General features: G+C 35.9%; 1 protein-coding gene across 1 annotated transcript; it reads left to right on the top strand.

Moving 5' to 3' along the window:
- The first annotated feature begins 4,114 nt into the window (after positions 1–4,114).
- LOC131155420 (U3 small nucleolar RNA-associated protein 25-like) lies at positions 4,115–13,676 on the top strand. Its single transcript, XM_058108584.1, has 2 exons — positions 4,115–4,418; positions 13,564–13,676. Exons 1-2 carry the CDS (start codon positions 4,115–4,117, stop codon positions 13,674–13,676), a joined length of 417 nt encoding a protein of 138 aa, XP_057964567.1.
- Positions 13,677–16,289: the final 2,613 nt, after the last annotated feature.

Below are 16,289 nucleotides of genomic sequence, written 5' to 3'. Positions count from 1 at the left end.
AACCTTAAGTATTCTTAGGGGACTTTGTTAGTAAGTCTCTCCTAAGAAGACTTATATAAAACTTCTGAGTATTGCATAGTCATTGCAATATCTTAAGAAGTTAGTATTTGCATTTTGGTTGCAAAAACATTTTCAAATATCTACTGTGTTTTTATCTTGAAAATATTTGATGAGATATTTGCTAGTGTGATAAAATCTTTGTTGCAATGTTCATTAACTCATATATCCCTTGCTGAATACAAAGATTGAATAACCTTTTGCAAACCAAACCTATACGTTGCTAGAGCTTCATATACATATATGTATTGAGAAAACTCGTTGATTGAAATATATGAAGTTTGATTAATATCTTTGTTTGAGCACTTAGATTGAATATCCTGTGATACAAAGATCGTTTAGGTTTGCACTCTCACGCACTCATTACAACGATAGTAAATTTATTTGAGAGTTGACATTTTAGACCACATTGAGCTTACACATTGAATCATACTGTGGTGTATATTATTGCGAGAATTTGGGTACATATCTGTTTTACTTGAAAGCACAATCACTGTACCATTTCAGTATAATACACATTGGTTGTATTTCCAGGCACGGGCCTGAAGAGGGAGACTAGCCCTGGAATAGTCCCGGATTGGCTTAGACCCGGTTAGGAAAGCTAGGTGCGTCGTCCTGTTAAGGCGTGTAGGTTGAGGTCAGCCCCGCTAATTGACCTGGTTAAGGTTGAGGTCAGTCCTGTGTTAATTTGACCTGGTTGTAAACGGTGCCGCTCCACCCTTAAGTGAGCTATTAGTGGAATCCTCTAGCTTGCGAGCTCGAGGCGGGGACGTAGGCACAGTTGGCCGAACCCCGATAACATATCTTGTGTTCATTTACATTTTCGTACTTTACATTTACCGCACTTGTATGTTATGGGTGAATGATGCGTATGACTTAATTTCCATATCATATTCATCTACGCATTTGGAAATCGCATAGACAGGCCCTAGGTTATGCATATACTATTATTGAATACATTAACCTAGGAGAAAAAGTTTAAAATTCCAATTCACCCCCCCTCTTGGGAATACACCAATTCTAACACTTATGTTGAATGCTGTGTTGTATCATATGATGAATCATCTAATTTCTCCTGCGATAATACTGTTGACATTGCATGCAATGATTTATGTAATAACTATGATATATCTTATGATGAATCATGTGTTGAATTGATAAATGAAAGCATGCCTGTTGGCCTGGTAGTATGTTGAGGGGGGGGGGGGTGAATAGACTTTCTTCGGTGATGAGTTTACTTTTTACAAACACAAAAATCTTACCAAGAGCAAGTGCATAAAATTGTTGAGTAAAAGGAAATGTAGCAAATCACAATAACAATATGAATGAGATAAGAGAGAAGAAAAGCTTAACACAAATTGATATTTATGTGGTTCGGCACCCCGCCTACGTCCACGCCTTGAGACCAATTCAAGGATTCCCAAAATCCACTAAAATCCTCCTTCGGGTGGAGAAGCCAATACACACCAGCTCACAAAGAGCTTCAACAAGGTGCTCACTTAGAGACACCCAAAAACAGCCCACAAAGAGCCTTTGTTTACAAAAAGGTAAATGAAGATTAAGTGTAAGCTTGAATACTCCCTTGAGGTAGTTAAACCAATAAACTCCTTACTCAAGATCCTCTGTCAATAGAGTGAATGCAATACTAAGAGTAGCAAGAAGAGGGGAAGTGAGTTTGTGAGTAAACCCTAGAGATGACAATACCAATGAATGTTCTTCTTTCAATATGATTTCTCAAGGTGTTTAGTAAAATGCCATTTACTCCTATTTATACATTGAATGGATGAGGGCAACTCTAGAGTGCCGCTGGGCATTTATGAATGTAAGACAAGATTCAAAAATAGCCATTCGCAACATTTAATGTTCGCTGCTGCCTGACGTTCGTCGATGAAGCCCTGTGTTCGTCGACGAGCTCTTCAGCAATTTCGTCAACGAAGACCTGTGTTCGTTGACGAGTTGTTGGTTCTGAATTTAGATGCCCCTCAGTATATTTTCGTCGACGAGAACCTGTGTTCGTCGACAAGGCCTTCATTTAATTCGTCGACGACACCCTGTGTTCGTCGACGAGTTGTAGTTCTGAATTCAGATGCCCCTCGGTATCTTTTCGTCGTCGAGAACCTTGTCTTTGTCAACAAAGTTTGCACTAAGCTCGTCAACGAAATCCTGTGTTCGTCAACGAGATCCTCCTTCTTCAATTTTTGTCCTTTTAAGTTTCTAAGAAGGTTCTTGTCCATTTTGAGAGTTTCTTATATGCTTAAAAAAATGGCTTAACTAGTATTTTGTTGTGCATGTGTGATATGCCCCTTTTCTTGCTCTTTGTATTGAGTTTCACTTTATGTACAAGATATTTACAAGATAAAATCTCTCTTATTTTACACACTCATTTTTCAGACGACTTTTGTACATTTGTTGTATTGTTCATAAATGCTTTAAGAGACTTGTGCTTTTGGTCGTGACATGAGTTGTTTTGACTACTTGTTGGTTCAGATGTCATTCTATATACTTGAAACATATCTTAGAGAAACGTTAGTGACCTTGAGAGCAGCTAATGGGTTGATAACATCAAAACATAGTAGGAATGAAAGACCTTTAACTATTTGGTCTAACATTCTCCCCCTTTTTGATGATGGCAATCCATTAGTGTCTCTTAAAAATATAAATGCTCCCCCTTACTAAATAGAATATTTTATAGTTTAAATAAAATCCTCCCCCTTAATGTTTGCATTTTATGAAAGAGTATTTTATTTAAAGTTTTTCAGCATGTCGTTTATAAATGCGATAGTTTCCATATAATCCTGCATAAACCATGACAGTTCAGTATATCAATCAATCAAATACATAGATAGAGCATTTACACTAAAAAGGATGCAATGATAGTTCCATTACTAATTATATGTCGTGCTTACAACTAGTGATTAAATCTAATAACATCAAGTAGAGTTCTTTTCTAATTACTTCCAAATACATCTGAACACTGAATCAGAAACTACTTCTCCCCCTTTGCCATAATCAAAATTGGGGGGTTAGCCTAGACAGTAAGCTACTAGGGAGGGTGACCTAGCCTATCAAACAGAGCAGCAAAAGAGGCGTCGAGAGTTTCGTAACGAGCGCGGTTAGCATTTTCGAGCCGAGTAAGAGACGCATCAATAGAGTCAAACTGATGGCGGTGGCGACGCTCGGACTGCGTCACAGTATGCTGAAGCTCGTCTAAACATGTCAGTATGTGACCATAGACGAGGTCCTCATGTTCGCCTTCTTCGACGTCGGCTTCGTCTTCGACTGTGAGGTCAGCCTCAACCTCATCGACAGGAATAGGGCCCTACTCGTGGGCTTTAACCCATGTGTTAGTGTCTTCATACTTCTCGAAGTGCATGCGACGAAGAGTCGCCTCAGTATAAATATCTTCGGGCGTAGGACGAATACAAGAAAGGCCAGCACGAATAAGGTCAAAATGATCGAAGAAGGTAGTGAGGAGACGACCGTATGGGAGACAGCCACGTTGCTGCTTGAGGTCTTCCTCCATGTTCTGAACGATGATGGAGGGGAGATATATACCCCGGCCAACCCACAAACAATACATGCAAAAGATGTCGCCAAGGGTAACCCAATCTCGGCCACTAGTTCAAGGACATAGGTTATATGTGATGATGTGATGGAGGACCCGAAATTCCACAGTGAGGTCCTTGGATTTTGGGCGAGCGAGTGCGGAGATATGAGGGTTACCGGTAATAAGCTTGAGTGCCGTGTGGGAGTCGAACCAATCAAAGCGGGTCGGCCAGGAGGACTTGGGGATGCCACGAAGAGGATAAGAATTGCAACCGAGTACCGTGGTGAATGTAGCGTCGGACAACTGAATGATGATGCCCCGAACGGTAGAGTAAGCGGCACTGCCGCTATAAGAAGGGACAAAATTCGCGTAGAATTCGCGAACAAGATTGTCATAAACCAGGTCGTCGAGATTGAAGAGAGTGTCCCATCCAAGAGCTTGAATCTTGGTGAGAAGAGCAAGGAAATGAAGCTGTAAAAACTCAGAGGGTACTATTTTGCCATATACGACATGTCGTTTGACAATGTCGGTTTGGTAGTGGTGGGCAGCTTTAGAGGAGACGAAGCGAGAGTCGGAGGCAGGGGCAGGGGGGCCGGAGGCAGGGCGAGAGGATCCCTCGCCGACTTCAGTTTGAAGGTGCCTGCGTTTGGGGCGAGGAGCCATGGAGGGAAGGGGAGAAAGGGTCGGCCGAGAGGGAAGATTAGGGGGGCTGGAGGGAGGAGACAGGCGAGGGAGAAGACAGGCAGTGGCGTGCAGGAGGGAAAGGCTGACGGCGAAGACGGAGGAGGGAGGTGGTGGGAGGCGACGGCGCAAGGTGGGTGAAATGTGAACACATGGTCGAGAGAGGGTCGAAGTGTGAGCACAGGTTTAGGGTTTCTGTTGTCTTAACATAAGTACCCCGATAAAATTCGTCGACGAGAACCCTGAGTTCGTCGACGAAAATTCAAATTTTTGGGTGACGAACGCCCTGTATTCGTGGACGAATTGTGAGGGTTTCTCGGCGACGAGGAACCTGTGTTGGTCGACGAGAACCTAGAGAAAAGAAATAAAATTAAAGTGGAAGAGTAGGGGAAGAAAGAGTGGAAAAGACATACACCCTATAGTATGTTCGAAGGAGTGCACATACCTAGGGCGTGCCGAATTATTAGAAATCTTTCTTCTTTGAGAGGCTTAGTAAGAATGTCAGCAAGTTGGTTTTTGGTGGGAATATAGACCAACTCGACATCTCCTTTTTGGACATGATCTCGAATGAACTAGTGCCTAATTTCTATGTGCTTTGTTATAGAGTGAAGACACGAATTTATTGAAGTGTTAATGGTACTAGTATTGTCACCATGAATTGGAGTACTTTTAATGGAACTTATTTCAGGTAGACAGAAAGGCCTCAGCTGCCTGTCTAGCCTACCGACTCTGAGAAATGAACTACCCAGTCGCCTGTCCAGCCGACTGACTCCACGAGATTTTAAATTTTGAATCTCAACGGGAAAATTCTAAAAATCAGTTTTTCAAATGTGAACGTTATAAAAACTTGGTCGACACTCCAAGTAACTTGGAGAACAAGGAAACTAATTCTAAAAAATCTATAAATACTACCTTAATCCCAAGAAATTAATAATCAAGGCAATCACACAACATTCTTGAAATCAAACTCTCAATCTCTCTCAAAGTTCTCTATTGCTCATACTCCATCTGGGAGATACCTTCTGAATTGCTGCTTAATCACAAGTCTACGGTTCTAATACTGAGTTTTCTTAATCACTAAAGAACCCTTGGTGATCTCTTTACTTGAGCTTTAATTCTATTTCATATTGATATTTAAATTCTTGAAGTACATAGTGCTGAATTTATACTAATTTGCTTTTTTTTTTAGAGTGTTCTTGTACGCAGTGTTTATTTCATATTTTTTGTAGTTCTTGGACAATTTAAGGTGTTCATATTGTTAACCTAGTGTGGGGTATCGCTTGGAGAGGTGCAGCTCTAGCCTAATTGAAGGAGTGACCGAGTGAGGGGTATCACTTGGAGAGGTAGGCTCTAGCCTACTGAAGGAGTGTATAGAGGTGTTGTTCTGCCCGGAAAGGCCTGGTTTAGTGGAATCCTTTGGTGGTTTTCTAAAGGTGAGGACATAGGCTGGGGATTAGCCGAACCTCATAAAAACCCAATGTCACTCTCTTTCCCTTACTCTCTTTAATTTTTTAGCATACATATAAACTACGTGGATGTTTTAAATTCTTAATTATAAATACTACGAAGTTTGGAAATTGAATAAACTAAAGTTTAAATTGTTTTTGGATTTGTGGAAACTGAAAGGGAGTACGTTGGTTGATTCATACTTTGCGAAAACCATAAATAAGTACGTTGATTGGTGAAACACCCAAAGACTCTTTAACTGAAAGTTTATTTAAAGTCTAAGCTTTTAGAAAGAGTGTTGGATTTTATATTGAACTTCATTTTGAGAAAGCAAAATCATTAATACAGGGCTTTATATAAGCAAACTTGCATTATCAATCTTTACTTTAAGAGGTTGAATCAAAATCATATATGCAGGGCTTCAAACAAACAAAAGCTAAATTCTTGTAATAAGTTGAAGCTTATATCTTGGTTTGGATATTGTGGTTGATTGGATAATTGATTGGTTTGGTTAATTGATTGATTACTTGTTTAAGATTAAAAATTGTGTGGTTGTGAATTGTATAAAGACTTAAGTATTTATTGTATATTGAATAAATCAACAAGAAGTCAAGAATTCATTAAAAGAAGTAAAAGAGGTTAAAGATTCTTAAAAGGAAATAAAGAAAATTTTTAAACCCAATTCACCCCCCCTCTTGGGACTACACCTTGGTTTTCAATTGGTGTCAGAGTGGGGTTGTAGCAAATCCTAACTAGTAGCTATATAAAGATCTTAATGGCTAACATGGGTATAGCTTCCTTTCGAGAAGGGCAATCCTCAACTAGGCCTCATATCTTTTGTGGTTAAAACTACACATTTTGGAAACAACGCATGAGAATCCATCTACAAACCATGGATTAGAAAACTTGGAAGGTTCTCACACATGGTGACTTAATTCCTACTAAACTTGTAGATGGTAAAGAAGTACCTAAAGAATAAAAAGAATTAACCGATAATGACCATAGGATGTTACAAGTAAATTCAAGTGCTATGAATGCATTGTATTGTGCCCTTGATATGAATGAATTCAATAGAGTCATGGCATGTAAATCAGCAAAAGAAATATTGGATAAATTAGAAGTTACCTATGAAGGTATTATTGATGTAAAGGACAATCGAATCAATATGCTCACTAGCGAGTATGAAGCTTTTAAGATGAAAACGGACAAATCAATTACTAGCATGTACACTAGGTTCACCCACATAAAAAAAACTCCCTAAATGCATTAGGAAAAACCTACACCACTTATGAAATGATTAGAAAAATTCTTAGAGGGTTGCCACCTATTTGGGAACCAAAAGCTACTACAATAACCGAAGGAAGAAATTTGAAAAATACCTCCTTAGATGAACTCATAGGTTCTCTCCTCACATATGAAATGACAATGAATGAAAGAAGTGGAAAAACTAAAGCCCAAGAATCCATAACCTTCAAAACTTCAAAAGAAAACTCAAATAGTGAAGATGAAGAGGATGAACTAGCCTTCATATCTAAGAAACTTGCAAGAATACTAAGAAGGAAAAATAAATTCAAAAGAAGAATCCAAAACTTGGAATCAGATGAAGAAGAAACTAATACAAAGAAATCAAAGAATAAAATTCTCACATGTTATAATTGCAAGAAGGATGGACACATAAAATCGGAATGTCCACTACTTAGAAGGAAGATTCTAAGAAGAGAAAGAAAAAGGCAATGAAAGCCATTACTTGGGACAATTTGAGTACAAGTAGTTCTGATAATGAATCAAGTGACCAAGAGGTTGCTTACTATATGGCTTGGGACGATGAGGCTTTCCTCATCGAAATCGGATAATGGTTATAGTAGTGATTCATCAAATGAATCCAATGATGAAAGCATGTCATCTTATGAGGAGTTACAAAATGATTTATTCAATGTGCAAAAGATGTTAGTCAAAGTAACTAAACAATACACATCATTGAAAAACAAGAATGAAGGAGTGATGAAAGAGTTAGAGTCCCTTAAACTTGTTGCAAGTGAAAAAGATTCAAAAATCAAGAAAATGGAAAATAAAAATGAAGCTATGATATAAGAGTTAAAGTCTAAAAATCTTGATGAAAAAGAAAAAGAAAAAGAATTGAAAATCAAGAAATTAGAGAGCAAGAATGAAAAGTTGATGAAGGAATTAGAAGACTTGAGATCCCAATCCTCTATGGAAAATGAGAAAGACTTATATATTTCTGAATTAGAAAATAAAATCAGTAAAATATCTCAAAATCAAGAAAATGACAAAATTAGGCAAAATTCAAAAATTTATGATCTTAATAAATAAATTGAGGATCAAACCAAAATCATTTACAATTTCACTAAAGGAAAATAAAATTTTGACAAAATGATTGGCTTACAAAGAATGCCTTTAAATAAAGATGGCATAGGATTCAATGGGATTGAAAATACAAAGAAGAAGAATCTTTATATGAGATATTTTACAAAAGCCTCCAAAGACTATGCTAGCACCTCCACTAATGCCTATACTCAGACCACATGTTATCTATGTAAGAAAAAGGGACATGTAAAGTTTGAATGTCTATTAAAGAGGAAATGTGAGAAAATAAAACAAGTTTGGAGAATTAAAGAAGCATCACTTGTTAAACCATCAGAATCCAAGAAAGTATGGGTACCAAGATGCAATAGTATGACTAAATCCTTCAATTGATATCAAATCTATGAAAAATCATGCAAAGATATTGAACAAATTGAAATAGAGAATAAGGATAAAATTATTCAAGCTTATCAATGCTTATTGAAGCTAATGAAAAAATTGTTGGCCTCAAATCAATGAATGAATCATGCAAGGCTTAAATTAGAAAGTACTAAGATATATGAACTTTGGATGTCTATATGAAATCAAAAGAAAAGAAAATCTGAAGCAAATTGAACTTATTGCATGAGTACTTTTTTAAAGAAGAGAGCTTGACAGAGAAGTGGTGAAAGAAAACAAAGGTCAGTCGACTGACTATAAGATCAGCTGACTGATTGAACAACACCTTTAAGGAGAAAGGATAGGTCAGCTGACTGGACATAAGCTCAGCCGACTGACTGAAGGTAAAATTTTTAAACAAGTTTAAAATGAAATACTTGAGCAACATAAGAACAATCCAAGCAAAAGTGTAGTACAATATAATGATATATTCCATGTTTATATGATATGCAATATGCTATATGTGTATATCTTGAAATTGGTATCTTGAAAACTCTAAAGACAATGAAAATATTGATGATTTATGACTCACTATATTTTGAAAAACTGAGCATAAAGTTATTAAGCATGATTTAGAAGCATAAATTTTGTTATGGTATTGATATATGCATATGAAATTAATTTTTGACCATGTATGCTTATGATGGATCACGTGGATAAATGGAAAATTTTGCATCTAAATAATTTAATATTCATGAGTTGTGCATAATGTGACATTAGCATTGGTATCTATAAAGTATATTGGTATTCATGAATATATCTGTTGAATTAGGTGTAATCCCAAGAGGGGAGGGGGTGAATTAGGTATTTAAAAAATCTGACACTTATTTACCCCTTAAACCCTTCTTATTTATTTACCAATAAAATCTTGTTACTCAATTTACTTAAGTGTAAGACTATCCAACCTATGCATGTAATATACACAATTTAAACGCAATGTTGAAATAAATAGTAAAGGGAAGAGAGAAGACAAACACAGTTTTATGAGGTTCAACCGACTTGGCCTACGTCCTCGCCTTGAGCAACCACTCAAGGATTTACTAAATCCCTGCTCCTTAAATTGGGACGGAGCTTCCCTTACAATCCGCTGCTTACAAGAGGTACAACTCCTTCCTACTCCGCTGCTTACAAGAGATACAGCTCTCTCCTCACACACCGGTTCACACATCGAACCGTGTATACAATAGAATCTGAAAAATAACACTCAAAACAATGCTTCTAACAAAATCTTGTGAGTACAATTCAATTTCTTAATACATTAGCATATGATATAACTTGAAACTCATGAATGTATGAAAACGATACAATCGTTTTATGTATGATATGCTTCAACACATAAGTCCCTATTTAACCAAAACTCCAAAGTAAAGATATATTTAAAATGTGTTGGAGTATACTAGGATTCTTGATTCACTTTGCAAAAATGCACAAATATATTTGAAGTGACCTTGTTAACAAAAATTTTGTCTTGAATATTAAATCAATCAAAATCACAAAGTTTTTCTTTCAAGTATTCAATCACAACTGAGTATCTTGTTTTTCAAAAATTATCCCTCAATAGAGTATATAGTTATAAGCGTCAAGGATATTTAATCAAGTGTTAATATAACTAAAATATAGTTCTTTTAGAAAACACACACTTGAATCAAACCTTTCAATCAACCACACAATTTAAATCAAGTAATGATTTTTTTAGAATAACTATATATATGTATAGGTACTTTCAAGATCAACCTTTTAATCAAAATAGGTTTTTCAATAATAAGCTCAATGAATGATATATATATATATATATATATATATATATATATATATATATTTATATATGTATATTTATAGACTCTTGAATCAAAAATCAATCAACCAAGTTAAATAATCTTTCTCAAGTAAGATCTTTTCAAAAATCAATTTTACACGAATATGCACACTCAAGATCAAACCTTTTCTAATGATGTTCAAGAATACGTAATAAGATGAGAAGTTCTTGAAAACAATAACTTGAATGATCAAACCTCAATACTAGATTGAAGTACAGTTGAATGAATGAATGCCCTTTGATTTTCGGAATAGCTTTGCCCAAAGACAATGAAAGTAGAATGAAGTGCAGACAATCAGCTCAAGTTTCTCTACGATCTTGCAATACGATGAGTTCTTCTCTTGTTGTGTGTCTTAGCTTAGTTCTAGGGTTTAGATAATCAGTATATATAGTGTTTAACCCTTAGAATTGATCTCAGCCGTTGGATCAAAGAAAAAGCTCGTGAGTCCTTTTAATAAAAATATGATTTTTAAACTTTCCAGCGACTTTAGGCAACCAAAGTGGGGTTCAGGCTCCTGAAGTGGCAAGTTCAGGCGCCTGAGGTTCCAAGGTCAGGCGACTGAAGTGCCTCTGCCAGGTTCTGTGATTCCCATTAATTCTTCTGGTTACCAAACTTAATCTTCAGGCAACCGAAGAAATTCTTCAGGCTACTGAGGTGAAGTTCAGGTTACAGAAGTCCTTTTTTTTTTATTTCCTTTTTCTAATTTTAAAAAATGCTTTGCTCTTTTTCTTAGGCCTTTTATAAAACATATTTTCCATGATTTCAAAAACATTTCTAAGTCCATGAAGGTTCCCTAATGATATACATGAAATGCATGAATCCTAAAATCATTCTAAGTTACGATGAGCCTCAAATTAAATCATACGAAAATGTAAGTACATGAGTTCTAAATACTCATTCTCAAGATGATCTTGAACTTTTCCGATTGCATCTTGATTCTTGTACTCTTTGAGTTCCATAGATCTTGCCAAGATTTGTTTGCTTTACTTTGTGACTTCCATGACTTGTTATCTTTCCGTGCATGCTTAATATGGTTCCTATTCACAAACTCAATGCACAGAGCAAATATCAAGTGATATGTCATTATCAAAATAGGATTGGACTCGTAGAGTCAACAATATCAATTAAAATTTAAGCATGACAAGCATAATAATATCCTTGAGAATGTTATGACATTGATATGATATTGATATTTGATATTAGTATCCATGAGCACATACATGATATGAATCAAATGTTTGAAACATGGATGATAAATTTAGAAAGCATAATTGGTATCAAATCTGAATGTATTAAATTCAGGGGGAGTATTATGACTGATTGCTTATATTATGATTTTTTCCTAATTTTTAAATTGGTATCATGAATTATTTTTTAATTGGTATCATAAATTTTCAATTAGTATTATTCTTTAATGTTTCAATTGGTATCACAAATTCAAAAGTTAAATTGGTATTAGAATTAATGAAAATCTCAATTGGTATCATATGCTTGATATGCATGTTTGATATTCATATGCCTAAAATATGATTTATTTTTGATATCCTACTCTTTTTGATTGATGTCAAAAGGGCGAGAAGTTTTTGAACAAAAATTGAACATGATATATGTATCAAAAGGAGGAGAAGTACATGATATTGAATATGAGAGTATTTGATCTTGAACTTGAATGATGGAATGAGCATGATAGTAAAAGAGTATTTGAAATTGATCTTGAAATTACAAATATTGTTAATATGATGCTTATTGTAAGAGGGAGTCTTTTAAGGCTTACTCATATTTTTGCTCCTTGTTTGTCATCATCAAAAAGGGGAAGATTGTTAGCCTTACAAGACTTAACATCCTATTTTGATGCTAACAAACAAGAGAAACTTAACATATTTGGTTAATTAATGATATTTCAGGACTTGGGGAACAAGGAAACTAATCCTAAAATGTCTATAAATACTACCTTAATCCCAAGAAATTAATAACCAAGGCAATCACACAGCATTCTTGAAATTGAACTCTCAATCTCTCTCATGCATCTGGGAGATACCTTCTGAATAGCTGCTTAATCACAAGTCTACGGTTCTAATACTGAGTTTTCTTAATTACTAAAGAACCCTTGGTGATCTCTTTACTTGAGCTTCAAATCTATTTCATATTGATATTTAAATTGCTGAAGTACATTATGCTGAATTTGTACTAATTTGCTATGTTTTGAGAGCGTTTTTGTACGTGGTGTTTTCTTCATATTTTTTGTAGTTCTTGGACGATTCGAGGTGTTCAAATCATTGACTAAGCGTAGGGTATCGTTTGGAGAGGTGCAACTCTAGCCTAATTGAAGGAGTAACCGAGTGAGGGGTATCACTTGGAGAGGCAAGCTCTAACCTACTGAAGGAGTGTGTAACTGTGTTGTTCCACCCGGAAAGGCTTGGTTTAGTGGAATCTTTGGTAGTTTGCTAAAGGCAAGGATGTAGGCTGAGGATAAGCCGAACCTCATATAAATCTGATGTCACTCTCTTTCCTTTACTCTCTTTAATTTTTAGCATACATATAAACTACATGGATGTTTTAAATTCTTAATTATAAATACTACGAAGTTTGGAAATTGAATAAATTGAATTTTAAAGTTTTTTTGGGCTTGCGGAAACTGAAAGGGAGTCGTTGGTTGATCCATACTTTGCAGAAACCGTAAGGAAGTGCGTCGATTAGTGAAACACCCAAAGACTTCACCCCCCCCCCCCTTTTTGGGACAATACCTTGGTTTTCATCCATTGTACTTGATATCTGAAAAATATTTTTGAGATATTTGCTTAGGGTTCTAGAGATGCTTTGAATATTCATATTACAAATAAATTATCTTGAAATCAAAGGTCTCAGTCTCACTTATACACATTGACACACATATTGTTGAGAGTTAACACATTGGTTAATGAAATCTAACTTGAGCTTGATACCCTATCATTTGTGAGTGCATAAATTACATTGTGCATATAATGGTACAAAAAGTAAGGATTTTATTGTGAGAAATGTCATAGACAAGGGCATTCAAAGGTGGTATGCCAAGTGGGTGAAAGGAAACAGAAAATTGGGGATAGAAGTAAGGATACAAAAAAAGACAAGAAAAATGACAAGAAGTTTGGCGTGTGAAGAAATTATTGGATAAAGGGAAGGAAGTTCAGAGAGAATTGATAGATCCATGCATTGTTGAAGAACCTTTAGAGGTGGCTCATGTTTAAGAGAGTGCAACGACATCAAAAATTTTTCCAGTGGTTGAGACAATTCCGCAAAGTGAGATGGAAGAGGGGGAGTTTGCTCCTGAAGATCCAAGGCCTGAAGTGGATATTTTGCAGATGAACACAAACCAGTATGAGATTGTGTAGAGGGAGAATATTGTTGAACCAGTCTTGGGTGCTCCCGATGCTGATATTCTGTTAGTAGAAGATGGTATAGTAGTGCATGATCAGTTGATGACATCTAGTAATATGGTTTCAGAAATCTTGGAACAAGAGTGTACAATCATGCCCAAGTATATCCCACATAATTGTGAATCAGATAGGGAGGTGGAGACAAATACTTTAAAGAAACTCCCGTTGGAAAAAGGCTATTGTTTGGATGATGATTTACATGTTCTGTTGGTTAAGTTGAAGGATATTAACGGGCAAAGTGAGAAGAAGTCTCAACGGGTTATTACCCGTCCAAAGAAACTTGATTTAAGATTAATACAATTCTAATGTGTAACGTGCGGGATTTAAGCACGTCTAAAAACTGTTTGCAAAAGTTAATGAGGAAATTTTCGCTTTCTATTTTGATTTTTTCAAAGCCATTTTCTAATGAAAGTTTGATGTCGCAATGGGCCGACTTTCTAAATTTTCCAAATTTTTGTGCAAAAGCATCAGTGGAGGGTAAACTTTGGATGTTTTGGGAAGAGGAAGTGCACTTTAAGTTACAACATATGCATGATCAAGTTATTTCGAGTATTTTTAGTTCCATGGAACAAAATTTCTTGGCTTCATTTGTTTATGCTAAATGTCGTCAAACAGATCTTTGGGAACTTTGGAATGTTTTGAAGTTTGTAAAGAAGGATGATTTCCCTTGGCTAGTAACGAGATATTTTAATATCATCCGTTTATATTCGGAATGTATTGATGGTCATACGAGGCCATTATCGACTATAGAGGAATTTAATACTTGCTTGGACAACTGTGGTCTTATGGATTTGGTTGGTATTGGCAGCAACATGTCTTGGTGTAATGATCACAGTGAAAATTCTCGAAGTTGGGTAAAATTGGATAGGGTCCCCTATAATTCGAATCTTCTCCAATCTTTTCCAAATATTTATTTTGAGTATGGAAAGAGGAGGACTTCAGATCATAACCCATTGATTATTCGATTTCATAGAAATTTGCATCGGTATGGTCCTTCTCCTTTTAGGTAACAAAATATGTAGAGCACTCATCAGCCTTTTAAGTCTTGCGTGGAGGAAGCCTGGAGGGAGGAATCACATGGCACGAGTTTAGTTAGACTTGCTGCTAAATTGAAGCATATGAAAGTTGCAATCTGAAATTGGAACAAATAGGCTTTTGGACATGTGCATTAGAACATTAAAAAACTAGAGGAAAGTATGGAGGTTCTAAAGGCTCACCTTTAGGAAGGGTATTCTCCAAAAATGGAGTAAGATTTCTTTCTTACTAAACTCGAGTTGGAAGCATAGGAAAAGAGGGAGGAAATTTGTATTTCTTAGCTAGCCAAAAAGAAGTGGTTGGAGGCGGGCGATAGCAATACAAAGTTCTTTCATGCATTTTTGAACCAAAAGAGGAAGAAAACTATGATTCATTCATTGAAACTTCCGAATGGAGAAGTGTTGGATTATATGGAGGCTGTTCATGAGGGTGCAGTAAGGTATTTTCAAACTTTCTTAACAGGTGTAGACCCCAGTCGAACAACTAATCTTGTTGATATAATATCTCCTATGGTTTCTGAAGAGGAGAATATTGTTCTTTGTCGTGAACCGTCTGAGGTGGAGGTAAGTGATGCTATTCTTTCTATCCTGAGAAATAGTAACCCAAGTTCGGATGGTTTTGGTTCAACTTTTTTCCATGATTGTTGGGATATTGTAAAAGAAGAGGTGATCGATGCAGCTAGAGATTTTTTTGCTGGGTCTCCTCTTCCTAAATTTTATTCTGCATCTTACATTGTTCTAATCCCAAAAGTTCAGAATCCCCAAAGTTTTGACAAGTTTAGGCCTATTAGTCTTTGTAGTGTTATCTACAAAATTTTTTCAAAAATTATTATTGTAAGGATGACAGGTTTATTGTTTGCATTGATTTCCCCAGAGCAGGGAGCTTTCATCCTAGTAGAAGTATATTTGAGAATATTTCATTGGCACAAGAAATGGTTCATTCTCTGTGTGATGACCTACTTAATTTATACATTTTTTTTAATATAATAAAATCAATATCACAAAGTTCAGCAGATCATAGTCCACCTGGACCCGTGGGTACCAGGGATATATTAGAACATAGAGCAGAAGCCTAGGCAACAGGAAACATACAATCATATACATCTCATTATATCATATATCACAATACCAGAGTTACTACAACCATTGTATTTATATTCACACAATACACAACCCAAAAGATATCTTAAGGCCATCCCACAAAGTACGTTCGACCCTATCAAAACACTTACCCTTCTAGAAGAGCAGATCAACCGTGCTAGATCAGCGGGGCTTTACCCGCTCTCCTATTAGAAGCTCTTGAAATGTTTATAAAATTCGGGGTGAGACACCTCTTAGTAAGGGAAATAAACTAACACTAGTGTGTGACAACATGAGCATTTTCATGTTCTATATAAAATCATACATAAATATAATTGTCTGTATCAAATCTGGGAAACATATATTTTCAAATCATTGCAGAACATACATGATTTTCATAAATATAATTCATCTCGTATAACATAATATGAAAACAATCCTGGTAGGTTAGCTG

This window comes from Malania oleifera, chromosome 1, assembly GCF_029873635.1.
Source record: "Malania oleifera isolate guangnan ecotype guangnan chromosome 1, ASM2987363v1, whole genome shotgun sequence".
Classification (NCBI taxonomy): Eukaryota; Viridiplantae; Streptophyta; class Magnoliopsida; order Santalales; family Ximeniaceae; genus Malania; species Malania oleifera.
This window is presented reverse-complemented; position numbering and strand designations above follow the sequence as displayed.

Coding starts and splice junctions, on each gene's coding strand:
- LOC131155420 (XM_058108584.1), top strand. CDS start 4,115: ATGTCGTTTGACAATGTCGGTTTGGTAGTGGTGGGCAGCTTTAGAGGA. Junction 4,419..13,563: donor GTGGGAGGCGACGGCGCAAG/GTGGGTGAAATG, acceptor AAATTTTTCCAG/TGGTTGAGACAATTCCGCAA.